We start from the raw sequence: 19,982 nt of genomic DNA on the forward strand, positions 1-19,982 counted from the left end.
CTGAAACTGAAAAGATGCTGAAAATGTTAATAACCTTTCGGTCGAAATCAGGCAGAAAAAGGATTTGGGGCCAGTTTTGGCACCGTACCCGAAACTGAAATTCGGTTGGCCTCTAATCTGCATAGCATTTTAAAAACAGACACTATCTGAAATCCAAGCTTCAAGCTATATATTATTTTGAAAGTTCCAAAAGTGAAGTAACCTTGCAAAAGTGCACGTCATGCAAAAAAAATAGCATAAAATGCCTTGAAATGTGGAAGAACACTAAAATTCACATGTTTTGCACTATTTTGTAGGCCAGTTGCTCTTTTGCAAAGTCACTTCATGTAATTTGTAGAAGTCCTGCTTTATGTGAAGGTTTCTGGGTAAATTTGGCATTAATGATCTGCTGCAATGCAAAATCACGCAAAGCAGCTCATTAATGCATAAAAATGTGAAAATGAGCACATAAAAAAGGCTTTATAGACCTGTTTTTGCTGGAAAGATAATTATAGCTCAAAAGATGTAGGATTTTTTTTGTTGCAACTGCATAGAAAAATAAGTATCCTACATGCAGCAGTGTGAAAATATTTAAGGGCCCACCAGCTTGAATTGATGACCTTAAGAATGTAATGGTCTCAGGCCCTCCCCCCCCCCCAGGATCGCCATCGCCCTGCCATCCAACCCTCTTCATTTAAATTTAAAAAAAATCTCTAAAGCAGCAGGCGCAGTGCCTTCTCTGCAAAAGCGACAGATTGCCTCGGGCGGGCCTTCCCTCACTGTGTCCCGCCCTCGCAGAAATAGGAAGTTACATCAGAGGAGGGCGGGACACAGTGAGGGAAGGCGCTGCACTACTGCTTTAGAGAAATTTTTTTAATGCAGGGGGTCGGAAGACAGAAGGGAGCTGAGGGTAGGCAGGTGGAGATGGACTGCGGCACCAGCGGCCTGGGAGCAGGAGAGGGCAAGAGACTCCAGCATCAGGCCCTCCTTGGTGGCTCAGGGAATTGTGCCCCCCCTCGGCTGCCCTGAATGGTTCTTCTTTTGTTCCCTCCCCACCACCCCAACTCACCCAAGAATTTTCATGGGGGTGGGGGGTGGTAGGGCAGCTATAGACTGCCAGCTTCAAACTGACAGTGGATGACTCCTAGTGATGGTCTTGCAGTACTTCTGCTAGAGGTCAGATTTCCAAATTAGGCCGCTTGCTGTGTGACCTCCTGCAGTACTGCCACAACACTACCGCTAGGGATTAGCCAGTGCTGTTTTGAAGCTGGCAACTATGGGACAGGAATAAGTGTAGATCGCTCCTGCTTCATCTTCCCTACCCCCCAAAGTCCTTGGGGCGAGGCAGGGTGGGGGCAGGCTGAACCTGATCATTATATTTTTAACAGGAAGGGTCTTTGTGCGGAGGGTAAACTTAAAGCTTTTATCCCACATGAAGTGTGGGTGTATGTGTGTGTGTGTGGGGGGGGGGGGGGAATGTCAGGCCTGTTGGGCCACCAGGGAGTTAAGATCCACTGGGGGGGGGCGTCCAGGGGATCTCCTAGTTGGAAGTACCCTTAAAAAAAGACTGTGGCAATACCCAAGAACTGATATCTCCCCTCATCCATCTCTTTTCCAAGCTGAAGAGCCCTAACCTCTTTAGCCTTTCCTCATACGAGGAGTTCCATCCCTTTCTCATTTTGGTCTCTCTTCTTTGAACCTTTTCTAATTCCACTATGTCTTTTTTGAGATACAGAGACCAGAACTGAATGCAGTACTCAAGGTGAGGTCGCACCATCAATATATATAAAAGGCGAGTGTCGTACTCACTCGCAAATGCGCAGTAGAGACCTTCTCTGTCCCGCCCCCGCGTCAATACGTGATGACGGGGGGCGGAACAGAGAGGGTCTGTACTGCGCATTTCTGAGGGAGGGACACCGCCGTTTAACGCTCCCCCCCACCCGAGTCGCCGCCGCCACCCACCTTCTACCCGGTCGGGCCCTCGCTCCACTATTGAAACAGCGAGGGTCCGGGAACGCAGCACTGAGCTCTGCTGAGCTGCCGACATCGCCCTTCCTTCTTCTTCTCTGCCTCTGTCCCGCCCTCGACGACGTTAACGTCACACGAGGGCGGGACAGGCAGAGAAGAAGAAGGAAGGCTGACGTCGGCAGTTCAGCAGAGCTCAGTGCTGCGTTCCCGGACCCTCGCTGTTTCAATAGCGGAGCGAGGGCCCGGCCAGGTGGAAGGTGGGTGGTGACGGCTCGAGGGGGGGGGGGGCGCGAATTCGGAGGGAGAGGGGCAGCGGTGAACTCGGCGGCGGGGGCGGGCCTTTCAACCCCCCCCTTCCTATAATAGCCCGTTTTTACGGGCTCAAAGGCTAGTGAGGTGATAAAGGGGCATTATCGTATTTTCAGTTTTATTCACCATCCCTTTCCTAATAATTCCTAGCATCCTATTTGCTTTTTTGGCCACCACTGCACACTGAGCTTAGGACAAGTACATAGGATCTCTAAGGGAGAGTAGATGGCATGGATGGGCAGACTGGATAGGTCACATGGTCTTTATATGCCTACATTTTTCTTTGTTTCTATGTAAAAAAAAAAAAGGAGAAAATTATATCTGTTTTTATTGGACTAAGTACATTTTGTGACTAGCTCCCAAAGGTAATACCTTCTTCTTTGGGTCAGAAATGAGCAAAAGATGACAAATAGAATACATAAAAGCAATCCAATGACAATCTCACAGGGATAAAGAATGACCAAAATGATAAAGGGGATGGAACTGCTTCCATATGAGGAAAGGTTAAAGAGGTTAGGACTCTTCAGCTTGGAAAAGAGAGGGCTGAGGGGGGATATGTTTGAGGTCTATAAAATCCTGAGTGGTGTAGAGTGGGTGGAGGTGGATCGATTTTTCACTCTTTCAAAAAGCACAAAAACCAGGGGACACTCAATGATGTTACATGGAAATACTTTTAACACAAATAGGAGCAAATATTTTTTTTCATTGAAAGAATAGTTAAACACTGGAACTCGCTGCTGGAGGATGTGGTAACATTGATTAGCATATCTGGGTTTAAAAAAAGGTTTGGGCAAGTTTCTGGAGGAAGAATCCGTGGAGGTGTATTTTCAAAGCACAGTCTTAAAAGGTTTCATAGCAACCTATGGAACTTTGTAAGTCTTAAGTGCTTTGAAAACGAGCCCCATAATCTGTTATTGAGATGGACATGAGGAAAGCCACTGCATGCCCCAAGATTGGGTTTCTGTTAGGTACTTGTGACCTGAATTGGCCACTGCTGGAAACAGGATAGTGGTCTAGATGGACCATTGATCTGAGAGAGAGAGAGAGAATTCATTGCCAGAGAATGTGGAGGTTTGGATAACTTCCTAAAAGAAAAATCCATAAGCCATTATTAAGATGGACTTGGGGAAATCCACTGCTTCTTAATAGGATAACCAGCATAAAATTTATTGTACTGTTTTGGGATTTGCCAGGTATTTGTAAACTCGGTTGGCCACTGTTGGAAACAGGATGCTGGGCATGATGGACCTTCAGTCTGTCCCAGTATGGCAACACTTAACATGGAAATACTTTTAAAACAAATAGGAGAAAATATTTTTTTCACTCTACTACTACTACTACTGTTTAGCATTTCTATAGCGCTACAAGGCGTACGCAGCGCTGCACAAACATAGAAGAAAGACAGTCCCTGCTCAAAGAGCTTACAATCTAATAGACAAGAAATAAAGTAAGCAAATCAAATCAATTAATGTGTACAGGAAGGAGGAGAGGAGGGTAGGTGGAGGCGAGTTAAGCTCTGGAACTCTTTCCGGAGGAGTTGGTAACAGTGGTTAGTGTATCTGGGTTTAAAAAAGGTTTGGACAAATTCCTGGAGGAAAAGTCCATAGTCTGCTATTGAGGCAGGCATGGGAAGCAACTGCTTGCCCTACTACTACTACTACTTGACATTTCTAAAGCGCTACTAGGGTTACGCAGCGCTGTACAATTTAACATAGAAGGACAGTCCCTGCTCAGAGGAGCTTACAATCTAAAGGACAAATGTACAGTCAGTCAAATTGGGGCAGTCTAGATTTCCTGAAAGGTATAAAGGTTAGGTGCCAAAAGCAACATTGAAGAGGTGGGCTTTGAGCAAGGATTTGAAGATGGGTAGGGAGGAGGCTTGGCCTAAGGGCTCAGGAAGTTTATTCCAAGCAATCTCCAATAGTAGCAACATTCCATGTAGAATCTCCAATAGTAGCAACATTCCATGTAGAAGTCGGCCCTTGCAGATCACCAATGTGGCCGCGCAGGCTTCTGCTTCTGTGAGTCTGACGTCCTGCACGTACGTGCAGGACGTCAGACTCACAGAAGCAGAAGCCTGCGCAGCCTTCTACATGGAATGTTGCTAGTGGAATAGCAACATACTACTACTACTTGACATTTCTAAAGCGCTACTAGGGTTACGCAGCGCTGTACAATTTAACATAGAAGGACAGTCCCTGCTCAAAGGAGCTTACAATCTAAAGGACAAATGTACAGTCAGTCAAATAGGGGCAGTCTAGGTTTCCTGAAAGGTATAAAGGTTAGGTGCCGAAAGCAACATTGAAGAGGTGGGCTTTGAGCAAGGATTTGAAGATGGGTAGGGAGGGGGCTTGGCGTAAGGGCTCAGGAAGTTGATTCCAAGCATAGGGTGAGGCGAGGCAGAATGAGCGGAGCCTGGAGTTGGCGGTGGTGGAGAAGGGTACTGAGAGGAGGGATTTGTCCTGTGAGCGGAGGTTACGGGCGGGAACCTAAGGGGAAATGAGGGTAGAGAGGTAATGAGGGGCTGCAGACTGAGTGCATTTGTAGGTAAGAAGGAGAAGTTTGAACTGTATGCGGTATCTGATTGGAAGCCAGTGAAGTGACCTATAGTATGGAGTGTTGCCACGATTTGAGTTTCTTCCAGGTACTTGTGACCTGGCTTGGCCACTGTTTGGAAAACAGGATACTGGGCTAGATGGACCATTGGTCTGCCCCAGAATGGCTGCTGTTATGTTCAGTTGTCCTCATCTAATCTAAAGGGCAGATTCAGAAAGCAGTGCATTACAGCCGCTGACCAATTAGGGGGTTTCCTCAAACAAATTGCTGTGATTGCATGCTCATTGCAGTAATCAATGAGCATGCAAATTACTACTCCGTTAAAATTGTGGCAGGAAACCGCAGCTTATTGCCAAATGTCACCCTTTGGGTCAGTGCCTAACCCCACGGCCAGATTAACAATATATTGGGACCTAGGCAAACATATATTTGTTAGTCCCCTGTGAAAATAGCATTTCTATAAATAAATCCAATCACAACTGATCAGAGAATTAGTCCTTTATTTTAGATTTCAGTGGCTTGATAATAAGAAGGGATACCAGCAGGGATCTTAGTCTCTACTAGATTAAACTAACTAAAGATTCAAAATGGATACTTTTTTTTTTATAGGCTAACCCACAGATGTGGTAATGAATCCATTCCATTCAAGGAATGACAAATACAAACATAGAGGGGGAGGGGGATAGACAGAAAACAGATGGAAAATCACAGGACTATAAATAACAGGGCAAAGTCCCTGGGCTGAAAACTCCCCTTCGCTTAGTATGTGCACAGGTACATTTGTAGCTGTCCTCACTAGGGACACAGAAACATACCCAAGTGCATGCAATCTGTAGCTCTCTTTTCCAGTGTTGTCCTGCTGTTCATGTTCTCATTCAGGCAGTGCCCCACCCCCCACCAGGTCAACCCACTATCATATAAAATTCTGGCATTTGCTGCCAGTTCGTCCCTTAGCAGACAGCAAACCCTTCACACTCCCCCCCCCATTATTCAGTCCTCCTTGCTTGCAACAGTCTCACCACCACCACTTCCCCTCCCTCAGCAGTCACTAATTCCACTGACTCCTGTAGAGATCAGCTTCCCCCTTGCCTTCCTGTGACTAGCAGCCTTCCCATTGGCTGGATTCTACCACAGCCTCTACAATGAAAGGGGGAGGGGGGAGCATTGGAGAGCTATATCTCCCTCTTCTCCCACCTGACCAACCCTGCTCCCCCCCCCCCAATATTAAAGAATTTCCTCACCCCCGCCCCCCAATGGGACCTGCACCAGAGAGCCTCCCATCTAGGGTTACCATATTTTGTCCGCCCACGCCCTGCCCCGCCCCTTTTGCATCTTCACCCCGCCCCTGTCACATGTTCCCCTCCCCCCTGTCACCTCCCCTCCCCTTACTTACTATCTACTGCCCTGGTGGTCTAGTCACCTCTTTGGGGCAGGAAAGAGCCCCCTCTTTCCTGCCCGGAGCTTTGTCCTTGCCCTGCATCCTGTTGCTGTGACAATCTCGGGATTCAAAATGGCTGCCGAGAGCGTCACAGCAACAGGATGCAGGGCAAGGGCAGCGCTCCGGGCAGGAAAGAGGGGGCTCTTCCCTGCCCCGAAGAGGTCACTAGACCACCAGGGCAGTAGATAGTAAGTAAACCCCCCCTAGTCCCCCAGCAAGGGGTCCACCAGTTCCCCCCTACCCCCCTACCTTGTGTGTTGGAGGAGGGAGGGTAGCCTGCCTCCCTTCTCTTCCTGCGACGGCGCAAAATGGCGGCGCCCAGCCCTGCCCAGTGTATCCTGGGATGCGCTGGGCGGGGCTATACACCATATAAGGGAGTTTCCCCCTTGCTAGGGGACATGGGGGGCTGGAGACCCACCGGATCTCCAGCCCTCCCTGAACTGGGGGGGGGGACCGGAGGTCCAGTGGACCTCCAGCCCCCCTGTTGCTAGGGGAGGGGGGCTGGTTGGTCGCCCACTAGGCCACCAGGGACCCTTTGCTGGGGGAGTTAGGGGGGCTGGAGACCCACCGTTGCTTGGGGCAGGGGTAGTTGGGGCCTGGTGGTCCCATGGACCTCCAGCCCTTGTGTTTGACAGGTTTGGGCTTTTGACAGCCCAGACCTGTCAAACAAGTGCGGGAAGATTGTGCTGAGCGTATGCTCAGGCACAGCTCTCCCACACTTCTACCCCATGCAATTATCTCTGATCATAGGTCTAATAACACCCCGCGCTGTTTGGAACAGCGCAGGGTTTTGATCATCTGTTTGTATATTAGGTATGCAACATACTGTCCTTTACGAGCATTTTCTGTGTCTTTTACCCACCCTTTTCCAATATTTGTAGATGAATGGGCTTATAAAAACAATGTTGAAATCGAACAACATCGAAACCTACAGGATCGCTTAAAGGCTGCGCAGCAGCTGTTGGAACTACATCCCTTATGTCCAGTGGTTGTGGATACAATGCAGAACTTGTCCAGCGCAAAATATGGAGCTATTCCAGAGAGACTTTATATACTGCAGATGGGGAAAGTTACTTACAAGGTAATGTCATGTCTTTAACATTTCTGACAGGAAGTGACAATATATCTTCATAACTTATACATTCAGTTGTTTCCAACAATTTGTACTGGGTAAATACATTTGCATAAAAATAACCCCTCTCGTGGCTGAGTAACGAACCATTGCAACCCTGGATTTGATTCATGGAACAGGCTTTCGCTTTTTCAGTTTATCAGTTCTGAATTTGCTTTGGGGAAATCTTAGCCCGGGGAAGGGGGCAGCTATGGTTCTTGAGGGCCACAACCCAGTCGGGTTTTCAAGATTTCCACAATGAATATGCGTGAGATGTATTCGCATACAACAGAAGCAGCACATGCAAATCAATCTCACGTGTATTCATTGTGGAAATTTTGAAAACCCAGTTGGGTTGTGGCCCTCGATGATCATGGTCACCCACCCCTGTCCTAGCCATTGTACAGCCCCACCTTATCGACTCAAGAGCTCACTTGGCTTGGCTTCCAGAATACACCACACTCTGTACTTGTGGTTCTCAAACCTTTCCTAGGGGACCATCAGCCAGTCGGGTTTTCAGGATATCCCTAGTGAATATGCATAAGACAGATTTGCTTGCCTGTCACCTCCATTATATGCAAACTCTCCATGCATATTCATTAAGGATCTCCTGAAAAACTGACTGGCTGGTGATCCCCTAGGACAGGTTTCAGAAGCACTGCTCTATACTTTTCAGCAGGAGCCTCCTGTGGTGGAATTGAACCCTGTGCAACATGCCCCCATCCTGCCCACTGCACCATGGCCGCCACAGGGGAGACAATAAACAGGGAGCAATTTTTGCTAGGATTTCCGACTCCCTTGCACTCTGTGCGGGTGCACCTCCTGTACATTTATTTATTTATTTATTTATTTATTTGTAGCATTTATATCCCGCTCTTTCCCACTCAATAGCAGGTTCAGTGCAGCTTACAAAGTATGGTACAAGTTTCACAGAGATAACAAAGTGTGGTAAAAAGTATAACATAGATGACATAGTTATGTAGAGTAAGGCAATAGGGATATCGCAAAGTATGGTGCAAAGTGTCACATAGATGACATAGTTATGTAGTTTAGGGCAATAGGGAGAGTTGCGGGGAAAGGGTTGGAGTATGTGTAGTACTAGTGGTGTGGTTTAGGTTCAAGAATTAAGTTTGGTCGGTTGGGTAGGCTTGTTTGAAGAGGTAAGTTTTCAGCAGCTTTCGGAAGGGTAGGTGTTCTTTGGTTGTTCAGATGTGTCGAGGAATGGCGTTCCAGTTGGCTGCCTATGACGGAGAAGTTGGATGCGTAGTAGGTTTTGCATTTGAGACCTTTGCATTTGGGGAGATGAAGATTAAGATATGTTTGAGAAGATTTGGACCCGTTTCTGGCTGGAAGATCGATCAAGTTGGTCATGTAGCTTGGAGATTCGCCATGAAGGATCTTGTGGATCATTGTGTGAGCTTTGAAGTGTATCCGTTCCTTGATAGGGAGCCAGTGAAGTTTTACACAAAGTGGTGTCGTGCTTTCAAATCGTGATTTGCCAAAAATGAGTCTGGCTGCTGTGTTTTGGGCGGTCTGGAGTTTTTTCATGATATGGGCTTTGCGACCGATGAAGATGCTGTTGCAATAGTTGACATGGGTGAGTACTGTGGATTGTACTAGATTGCGGAAAGGTTTTTGTGGGAGGAATGGTTTTACTCTTTTCAGTACCCACATCATGTTGAACATCTTCTTCGTCGTGGCTTTTGCATATGTTTCTAAAGTTAGGTGGTTGTCTAACATTACACCTAGGATTTTTAGATTGTCTGATATTGGGATTGTGACGTCGGGGGTGATCAGGGTAGTTGGGAGCAGAGTGGATTGCTGTGATGAAAGGATTAGGCATTGGGTTTTTTCTTTGTTCATTTTCATCTTGAAAGCGTTGGCCCAGGATGCTAGGATGTTCATGCCAGTGGTTATTTTCTCCGAGATTTCTGTAAGGTTGGAATGGAAAGGGATGAATATTGTGACGTCATCTGCATAGATGAAGGGGTTTAGGCCAGATTTGGATAGGGATTTGGCCAGAGGAATCATCATAAGGTTGAAGAGGATCGGGGATAGAGGTGAGCCTTGGGGGACTCCGCATTTTGATGACCATGCAGTCGATATTGATGATGTTGATTTGACCTGATAAGATCTGGTGGTGATAAAACTTTTTATCCATTTAATGATATTTCCACCGATCCTTAGTTTGTCCAGTAATTTTGTGAGAATATCGTGGTCTACCATGTCAAATGCGCTGGATAGGTCGAACTGCAGGAGAAGTATTTTGTTGCCAGTTGAAATTTCTTGTTTGAATTTGGATATCAGGGTGAGTAGTACTGTTTCTGGGCTGTGTGTAGGTCGAAAGCCCGATTGTGATTCATGTAGTATGGAGAACTTTTCTATGAATTCGTTAAGTTGGGAGGTCACTCTATTTTCCATCAGTTTGGTTAGAAGAGGGATGGAGGCCACAGGTCGATAGTTGGTGATGTCATTCGCTGGTTTCTTGGCGTTTTTCGGTATTGGTGTGAGTAGGATGTTGCGTAATCGGAGGGGAAGGAGCCTTGTTGAAGTAGGACATTTATGTGGGTGGTGAGTTCCGTAATGAATCGTTCTGGGGCATTTTTCATAAGATAATTGGGATATGGGTCCAGATGACAGTGAGACTTGGAGAGTTTGGATAGTGCTGAGGAGATTTCATTAGTGTTGAGGGGGGTGAAGTTTGTCCAGTAGCTATCTGCTGGGATCTCTTCCAAGTCGGGGCACAGCCCTTGGGACAGCCAGGTGATTATTACTATGTATGATAGGTAATCTTCTGCCACAGGGAGGGCGGTCGTAAGCAGAGTAGGCAGTCACCTAGGGCCAGGGGCGTAGCCAGCCTTCCGTGGGTGAGGGGTCCAGAGCCCGGAGGGAGGGGGCACATTTTAGCCCTCCCCCTGGTGCCGCCCCCCCCCCCACCGCCGACATTGCCGCCCCCCCTCCCGCCGCGAACCTGCCGCCGCTGCAGCCTACCTTTACTTTTGCTGGCGGGGGATCCCACTCCCCGCCAGCCGACGTCTTCTTCTCAGTCGCTTCCTGCTCTTCAATTTGTTTGCTTCAGAGAACAGAACTGTTCTCTGAGTCTGACGTCCTGCACGTACAATTACGTGCAGGACGTCAGCAAACAAATTGAAGAGCAGGAAGGACTGAGAAGACGTCGGCTGGCGGGGAGTGGGATCCCCCGCCAGCAAAAGTAAAGGTAGGCGGCGGGGGCAGGTTCGCCGGGAGGGGGGTCCTGGGGTGAATCTGCGGGGGCCCCGGCCCCCTCAGGCCCCACGTAGCTACGCCACTGCCTAGGGCACCAGATCCTGGTGGGGGGTCAAAAAGCAGTAGTGACAGCAGAACCAGAGGTCCTGACCGCCACACAGATTCCATCAGCACTTTTAATCACTATCCTCTCGTCCTTTAGCTGCACAAATAAACAGTCACACCTCATAACTGCTTTTCATCCTAGCTTTGTTTATTCTTGCCTGAGAGATTTCTTAAAGCACCTTTTGTTTCTACATCTCTGGCAGGATCTGAGTAACTAGTTTTCAGGTTTCCTCCTGGGGCTGAGCCATGCTACATTCAACAGGAGGGGAGGGGATGGCATGAGATGAGGTGGTAGCAGACAGCAGAGCAAGGCAGAATTCAGTTTTGGTTTGCATATTTCTGCTTCTAATGTGTGGTCTGTTCTTTATTTGGTTCGAGTCTGTCTGTGCTCTACACATGATTGTGGTACAGTACTCTGGTAACCTATATTTTTGTTCAGGGTTCTGTAGAGCTTTTTCTATTTTCCTAACAAATGGTTTGCCATATATGTGCCAAATCTATGCTTTTGCAGATTGTTGCTTCTTCAAACAACATGTAATTAAACTCTGGAATTTGTTGCCAGAAAATGTGGTAAATCAACTTAATAGTCAGAACTTATTATGCAGAAACAATATTCATATATCCAAAAAAAAAAATCACATTTATTTTTTAATTTTTTTTTGTTACATTTGTACCCCACGCTTTCCCACTCATGGCAGGCTCAATGCGGCAGGCAATGGAGGGTTAAGTGACTTACATCAATTATGAAAACTTTTTATGTGCAATATGAATTAGGCAGTTTTTCATCTCTTTTACCACCATGAATTTTTTTTTGTCTATATGTAGAGAGACGGACTTCTCTGGTGACTCTTTTCAAATGAGCACCTTTGACTTATGGCTCACCTGCCTTGTCATTGGTCCCTTTCCCCTTAAACTACTCGTATCACTAAATTTCAATTTTTATCCAAAAATATAAATTGTATCACTTAACTTCAAAAAGTGCAGAACCCAGACGCCATACCATCAACATGCACCATGTTTCGTTTATCGCTGCCTCAGGGTGTGGTAAAAGCAGTTAGCTTAGCAGGGTTTTAAAAAAAAGTTTGGATAATTTCCTAAAAGAAAAGTTCATAAGTCATTATTAAGATGGATTTGGGGAAATCCACTACTTATTTATAGGATAAGCAGCATAAAATGTGTTTTAATGTTCTAGGATCTTGCCAGGTACTTGTGACCTGGATTGGCCACTTTTGGTAACAAAATAAAATTGTCCTGCTTATCAATTACTATAAGCTGCACCTATCAACCTACCTTTGAGACTTTCAAACGTTCCCCTTAATTTCCTCAAACACCCATCTCTTGTCTATCTTAAGTTTTACTAAGGTCTTTAGAGCAGTGGGAAGTACACTTGCTTTGAGCTGGTGGGAGTATCTGCTCCAAGGGATATGCAAATGCCAGCTGCCTGCCTGTTTAAACCTGGGGTCTCCACTAGTGAATCAGCAGGGCAGTAGAGTAAAAATCTTGTGGTGTCTACCACCACCTCATGGACTGGGAAGAAACACTTATTTCACTCCTCTTCTTAATTGGCTATAGTTGGATATAAAGATGTCTAAAATTCATCACCAATGCTGTAGACTCTGGTGAGTTGTAAAATTGGTTAGATTGTCTATGAGAGGTGATCTTGCTGGACTAAAGATCATTTCTTTAAACAAAATAAGATGATACCTTTTTTATTGGACATAACTTAATACATTTCTTGATTAGCTTTCGAAAGTTGCCCTTCTTCGTCAGATCGGAAATAAGCATTTGATTATTTCCGATCTGACGAAGAAGGGCAACCTTCGAAAGCTAATCAAGAAATGTATTAAGTTATGTCCAATAAAAAAGGTGTCATCTTATTTTATTTTCCATGTTTTATTTTGTTTGATTTCTATTGATAACCTTAAGAGTGGACTAACACGGCTACCACACTCCTCTACTTCAAACAAAATGAAACCAGCAAGAACCTACCAAACCCTTCACTTCCCCAATTGCAAAAGTATAAAATACAAATCTTCACATGCCGCCAGCCTCTCGTTTATAGGCACACAACTTTGGAACTCACTACCCAAAGACCTGAAACTCTCAGAAAACTACCTACAATTCAGAAAAAACCTGAAAGCACATCTTTTCAAGAAGTCTTTTCCTCCCTGGATCTGCCTAATCCCACCCCACCATACATCACGAAAAGTTCAGAAATGGAAAACAATAATATTAACCTCTCTCACACTATGCTAATATTATCACCCTAAGCGTTTATTGTACTTCTGTATTATGTACTAGACTTCTACAAATCTAAATTTTGTAACCGTCTTTTTAGCAATATGTAAGCCACGTTGAACCTGCCATACGGTGGGAAAATGTGGAATACAAATGCAATAAATAGATAATGGTTCCTATCACTGGTTTCTAAAATAACTCAGAAAAAAGAGCAATAGAAAACAATTCTTTAATGGAACTATTGCTCCTAAAACAAAACAGGTATACTAAGAGGATCATAATCGAATGGGGACGCCCATCTCTAAGGACAGTGGCGTTCCTAGGGGGGCTGACACCCGGGGCGCATCGCCGATGCGTCCCGCCCCCCAGGTGCAGCGCAACCCCCCCCCCCTGGCGAAAGGACACCCCCCCCACCGGGTGCACGCCGCTGGGGGGGGGGGGGGGGTGCCATGCGCCTGTCCGCTTCGTTCGTTTCCATGCTCCCTCTGCCCCGGAACAGGAAGTAACCTGTTCCGGGGCAGAGGGAGCACAGAACGAACGTAGTGGACAAGCGCGCGGCACCCCCCCCCAGCGGCGTGCACCCGGAGCGGACTGCACCCACCGCCCCCCCCTTGGTACGCCACTGTCTAAGGATGGCCCCGTAAAGGGGTGTCCCCGACCTTATTATCGAAACAAGATGGGCGTCCATCTTTCATTTCGATAATACGGTCGGGGACGCCCAAATCTCAACATTTGGGTCGACCTTAGAGATGGCCGACCTTGGTTTTCGCCGATAATGGAATCCAAAGACGCCCATCTCAAAAACGGCCAAATCCAAGCCATTTGGTCATGGGAGGAGCCAGCATTTGTAGTGCACTGGTCCCCCTCACATGCCAGGACACCAACCGGGCACCCTAGGGGGCACTGCAGTGGACTTCAGAAGTTGCTCTCAGGTGCATAGCTCCCTTACCTTGGGTGCTGAGCCCCCCCCCCACCCCCCACCCCCAGGTCCGCCTGCCTGAAGTACACTGCACCCACTACAACTGCTCCAGGGACCTGTATAGTGCTGCGATGGACCTGAGTATGGCATTTGAGGCTGGCAAAAAAGTATTTTAACCTGTTTTTTTATGGTGGGAGGGGGTTAGTGACCACTGGGGGAGTAAGGGGAGGTCATCCCCGATTCCCTCCAGTGGTCATCTGCTCAGTTCGGGCATCTTTTCACGGCTTGGTCATGAAAAAAATTGACCAAGTAAAGTCGGCCAAATGCTCGTCAGGACCGTCCTTTTTTCCATTATCAGCCGAGGACGCCCATCTCCTAATCACGCCCCAGTCCCGCCTTCGTTACCCTGCCAACACGCCCCCGTGAACTTTGGTCGTCCCCGTGACGGAAAGCCGTCGAGGGTGTCAAAACATTGGCTTTCGATTATGCCAATTCGGGCGGCCTTGCAAGTAGGGCGCCCATCTCCCGATTTGTGTCAAAAGATGGGCGCCATTCTCTTTCGAAAATGAGCTGGTAAGTCACACAGCAAGATCCACTTTCAATCGGCAATTATATGTAAAAGGGCAAAAAAAAAAAAATCATCATTGATTTAACTCAAGTTCTAAACTGTGCAAGTGGTAAGTCTATAGTCACTTATCTGAATACAGTTGCCCAGTTTTCACAAAGACATAGATCACTTTGATTCCAAGTTTCTTATTTCAATCCACTGTAACACAGATGAAACATCCCCGACAAGGGCCCCCTTGTTTCACTTTGCTGCATCAGGAGGAAATCCAAGTTCTAAACTAGCCTATTTCAAGATGGTGCCTGGAGATATATAAGATGCTGTCAATTAGCTCCTCCCCCTATGTTTCCACTTTAGGTGCCAGAACTCTTAAAGGAAAATATACTCAAATAAATGCTTCCCACTTCATGGGACCATTCAATCCCTTTGGAATCAGAATCTGTAATCTATAAATCCATCTTTGTTTCAATTGCTCTTTTTTTCTGGATTATTTTGGAAACCAGTGATAGTAGCCATTATAGGAGGTGTGGCAAGTGTATGCTTCCCCCAGGGAGTTGAGGTTTAATTTTGTCTCTTCTCATATGTCTTTTGGCGCAAATCCCATACCATTTTTGTCATGTTCCCTCTGGACTGCTTCAAGTCTTTTTACATCCTTAGCAATATACAGCCTAAGAATTGAACACAATGGTATGATTTCAGAAGAGAACATATCTAGACTATGAAAACAGTGAAAGTTAATACTGAACAATTAAACTTTTATTTGATAGAATCAATCAGAATGGTAATTGGATCTTAAGAACATAAGAGTTGCCATACTGGGGTAGACCGAAGGTCCATGAAGCCCAGTATCCTGCTTCCAATAGTGGCCAATCCAGATCACAAGTACCTTGCAAGATCCCAGAACAGTAAAATAGATTTTGTGCTGCTTATCCTAGAAATAAGCAGTGGATTTTCCCAAGTCCATCTTAATAATGGCTTATTGACTTTTCTTTTAGGAAATTATCCAAACCTTGTTTAAACCCTGCTAAGACAGCACATGAAATTGGGCCCCTTCTCCAGCTCACACGTTTAAGGGGCCTGATCTCACACATTGGCTCCTCCCCTCCCCCTTTGTGGGTTGGGCACCTCTCCCCCCCCCCCCCCCCCCACCCCTTGTGCAGCACCTCTCTCCCTCTTTGTCCTCTTCCCACTGCCACTTCCACAATCCACTACCACTGAGAAGTCCAAGAGGTTTATGTCATACCTGCACAGCTGCAAAGTCCATGGGTACTTTTTACTCATGGACTTCATACCAGTTTTTCAACGTGAAAGTACATGTTCACTCTGAAAACTGCCTGTAAGAACAGTATGTGCAGCCACTTATGCTTCTTGTTTGAAAATATAAAGATATATATATTATTGCAATTCCCACCCTCTTCTTGTTTTAGTCCACTTCCACAAAACTTGCACATGCTTTTACCCAAACACACGGTGAGAAATTTTCAGATAGCCTGTTTCCGCTGATTAAAATATTGTGCCTACAGAATTATCTTAGAAAATTGCCCTCTGTAAGGAATGGCAAAAATATGATTTCAAGGGGCCTGAAAGAGGTATGTTTTTTGTAAGATTAAAATTACAGAATACAAGAAATGAAACAGAAAACACCGTTACAATTAGTTTTTTACATATTTTTTTGTTTGCAGGGTGATCCGGGTCCTTGGGGTTATAAGCCAGAAGAAATCCACACTATTCTGGAAAAAATGAAATAGGTCTAAAAAAAAATACCACACAGCCAGGATTTTGAAATGATATCCACAATGAAACGTTTCCTATTGGTTCTCACTTTTTGTAGTTAACCACGGAAATGGGAAGCAGAGTTGATTTTATGTTTGAACTCTTAATAATTAAACTGTTGTTTTTGTACTCTGAGTGACTAGTTCAGCTGAAAGCTTTATAACAGAAAGCTGAATTATGATAAAATGCGAGTATGAAGAGAATAGATTTATTTATGTGAGTTATATCTCATATTGATAATCCGCCACTATTGGAGGCCTGTTAGCAGTGTGATAACAAATGTTGAGCTTCAACAGGAGTGGGAACAGTGATACTGAAAGTACTTCCTGACTGGATTATACCTTTTCGAAGACAGCTTGCAGCTGCCCAAAATAATCAGCTCGTTTCCCTCTTACTGGGGAGCAGAATGTGCACGTATCGTGGTTCTGCTGTTTCCACACAAATTAGATGGTCATAGATGTATAGGTAGGCTGTAGGTATTGACTGATCTTGCACAGCTACATGTCTTCGTGTTATTTTTGTAAATGACTTCTTAAATGTTGATTTATGGCATTGTTTTATTGTACTTTTTTTCAAAACCAAGAGAACCATTTGGGGGAAAAAATGGTGTGCTAAGCAGTTACCCCTGGATTCTATATATGGCACCCAAATTTTGGCATCGAAATTTGCACACCCCCAGTAGAAGATGCGCATGCAAATCAATTGCCTTACATGTCAATTAACAATCAATTATTACAGTTAATTGTCATCATTATTAAGAATCTGTGCGTGAGTCTTCCTGGGCCATATTCTTTCACCCTGTGCACCTAAATCCCCTAATGCACAACTCATAAAGGGGGTATGGCTATGGGCAGGGGCGTTCCAAAAAAGTGTGCACAGATTTATAGAATACTGTCATTCCTGTGCCCAAATGCCAAAAGTTGGTCACGGACATTTACCCTATGTTTCAGCTGGTCTAAATAACTGGCGTCCAACTTTGGGCACAGGAATGGGCTCGCGCGCTATTCTACAAAGAACGCTGAACTCGGAGTGCCCCTTTATAGAACAGCACTCTGCCGATATTTTGTCCAGTGCCCAAATTTGGGCACCATTTACTGAATCCAGTCTTTAGATTGTGAATTAATGAGTGGTAACTATTAGCATGCAAACTAATTCAGGTGCTAACTGTAGGACTATGCATTGCAGTTAACACACATTACAACTTCGCTATCAGTTCATTTATCGTGAAGAGTTCTTCTGTGTAGTACCTGTATGAGAACATTCCTCCAACAGTTAGCGCATGGGAGTTACACTTACGGCCCTGTTTACTAAGCTGCACTTTAGGCGTGCTAGTGTTTTTAGCACACGCTAATGCTAGAGACACCCATATATTCCTATGGGTGTCTCTAGCGTTAGCGCCTGCTAAAAATTAGCGTGTGCTAATTTTTATCCAGGGATAAGGAAGTGTGAACTTTCCGTTTGGATCTGCTAAGAATTAGTATGCGCTAATTTTTATCCAGAGATAAGGAAGTGTGAATTTTCCATTTGGATCTGATCAATTTTTTGGAAACCACTCAATTGGTTTTTGTCTCACATGCTAGTTTGATAACTACTTTTGTCCTTGAACCAGATAGAAATTGGGTCTTGTGATTATATTTTTGTTATAAAGATGTATTGTTTTGGGTCAATGTGTTTATATTTTCTGATTTTTCCAGAGCCACGCAGGTGAGGCACAAAGCCTTTTTGGCTTTCTGCCCAGACGTTTTGGCCCTGGTACCAATTTCCTTCAGTTTCCCTGCAAGTTCTGACCTAAATATGGGGCTAATAATTGTGTTTTTTGTTACCGAGACAAGGGTAAATCCATCTGGTTTTGGTTGTTTCCATTTGATTTGTATATAACATGTGATTTGTATCCCTTGATATATGCTGCTTCTTATTTCTGTAAGTTTGCTTTGATATAAGAAGTTTTTCCAGTTCCTCTGGTTTTCCTTTTTTCTCCTATGTTATTCATTTTCCTTATTGAGTGAGTGTATAATGCTGACCTCATTTCTAGTTAGAAATGATATGTAGTAGTAGCTAAGGTAGCTAAGGTTGACTGAAAGAATTATGTGAATTTTTATAAATATCAAAAACAAAAACCTTGAGGCGTAAACAAATTCCTGTGTGCCTGAGTGACCCTGCACCCATAAATTAATCTAATCAGCTTCCATCGCTAGAGGGACCAGAAAAAAAATAGCCCTAGTGGGAATTGTGTCCGTCAAGGATTCCAAAAAAATTAGTAAAATCCAAAGCAGTAGAGGGATCTATTACCACTTGAGCTTTCTTGGTTTCTCCACATGAAAGTACTCTGGGAACATAATACATTTTAGATATGCCGACAGAATCCACATCTGACAACTGCAGAACCTTATAAATCCTCTTTATTCAAATGTAAATGCCTGTACAAAACATGTGTCACAATATCAAAACTTTTGAAGCACCGGGAGCAGATGGCTCTTAGCTCACTGGCTATCTCATAAACCCCCTACCCTCCCTCCCCATCTCTCACATATAAAAGCAAATGTTTCACATAACTCTGAGAACAGAAATTGGAAAATACTTTTTAAGCAAAATAGTAGGAGATAAGGCAAGTTTGGGGGAAATTTAAAAATCATTCTTTGCTTTCAGACTTTTCCAAAACCTTACCTGCCCATGTAAGTACAAACTATCTTTAATATTTGTTGCCCTTATACCCTGTAGAGTTACTACTTGGAATTCCACTTTATAATATTTGCCTTCAAGCTGTCCTAATGTAATATTAATATCTTGAAATTTAGAAACTCTTTTTTTTTTTTTGAGAGAACTTGTTTGCTGCAACATCCCCTGCAGCGCAGAGTCAGTCCTGGAAACAATCCATCAAATGTTCAAGAAAGAAAGAACAGTAACGGGGGTTGAGGCATCTGGAACAACTTGATCTGTGCTCAAGCCCAAGATCTGAGAAGTAGCCCTGGTACAAATTGCAACAACCTGATCCTGAGAAGTATGACAAATTCCTAGGAGGACTTCCTCTGTGTGCCCCCATGTAGGTGGGGGTCCTTCAAATGGGGTTCAACGATGCCCCAGGCAAAGGACAAGACAAAATTAAAGTTTTAGAGGTATTTGTTAATGGGATCACTCACCACATCTGCAGCCCTCAATGGAATCTAAGAGCGTGATCCAGATTTCACTTTCCTCTTCCCAGTATCAAAGACAGATAATACCAGGGCCCCCTTTGGTCACACGCTTCTTCAGGCATATGCCGATGGCCACGCAACAAGAAGGCTTGATTAAATAGCAGCCTGAAGTAGGTTGATGATATCTCCCTAATACAGGTCTTTCTCCACCGTCTCTCTAAAGAATGGGGGTCTCTGATTGGGCTTCCTGGGCACAAACCACCTCTCAGTACTCCCACTTCAGGTGCTCTTGCCTCACAAGTACAAATCTTTACCACACTTTAGTAAAAAGGTCCCTTATGTACTACTACTACTCATTTCTATAGCGCTACTAGACGTATGCAGCGCTGTACACTTGAACATAAAGAGACAGTCCCTACTCGACAGAGCTTACAATCTAATTAGGACAGACAAACAGGACAAATAAGAAGCTTATATCTGCTTGTTTGAATTTCGATTACGTCATTTTACCTTACCCATTATCAGTAATGTTATCTACTTACACTTGCTTGTTTAAATTTCGATTATGCTATGCTCTATATAATAATAACTGTTATCTCCTAATCTACTATCTACCAATAACAATACATTGTAAGCCACTTTGAGCCTGCAAAGAGGTGGGAAAA

At 44.9% G+C, this 19,982-nt stretch overlaps 1 protein-coding gene across 1 annotated transcript in view; it reads left to right on the plus strand.

The window, feature by feature from the left end:
* Positions 1–18,375, plus strand: part of DIO1 (iodothyronine deiodinase 1) — a 28,334-nt gene extending 9,959 nt beyond the window's left edge. The window contains exons 3-4 of the mRNA XM_030205846.1: positions 7,132–7,331; positions 16,096–18,375. Of these exons, the coding sequence (XP_030061706.1) occupies positions 7,132–7,331; positions 16,096–16,161 (266 nt within the window). The 3' untranslated portion in view covers positions 16,162–18,375. The remainder of the gene's footprint in view (positions 1–7,131; positions 7,332–16,095) is intronic.
* Positions 18,376–19,982: the final 1,607 nt, after the last annotated feature.

This window comes from Microcaecilia unicolor, chromosome 6 (assembly GCF_901765095.1).
Source record: "Microcaecilia unicolor chromosome 6, aMicUni1.1, whole genome shotgun sequence".
NCBI classification, from domain to species: Eukaryota; Metazoa; Chordata; class Amphibia; order Gymnophiona; family Siphonopidae; genus Microcaecilia; species Microcaecilia unicolor.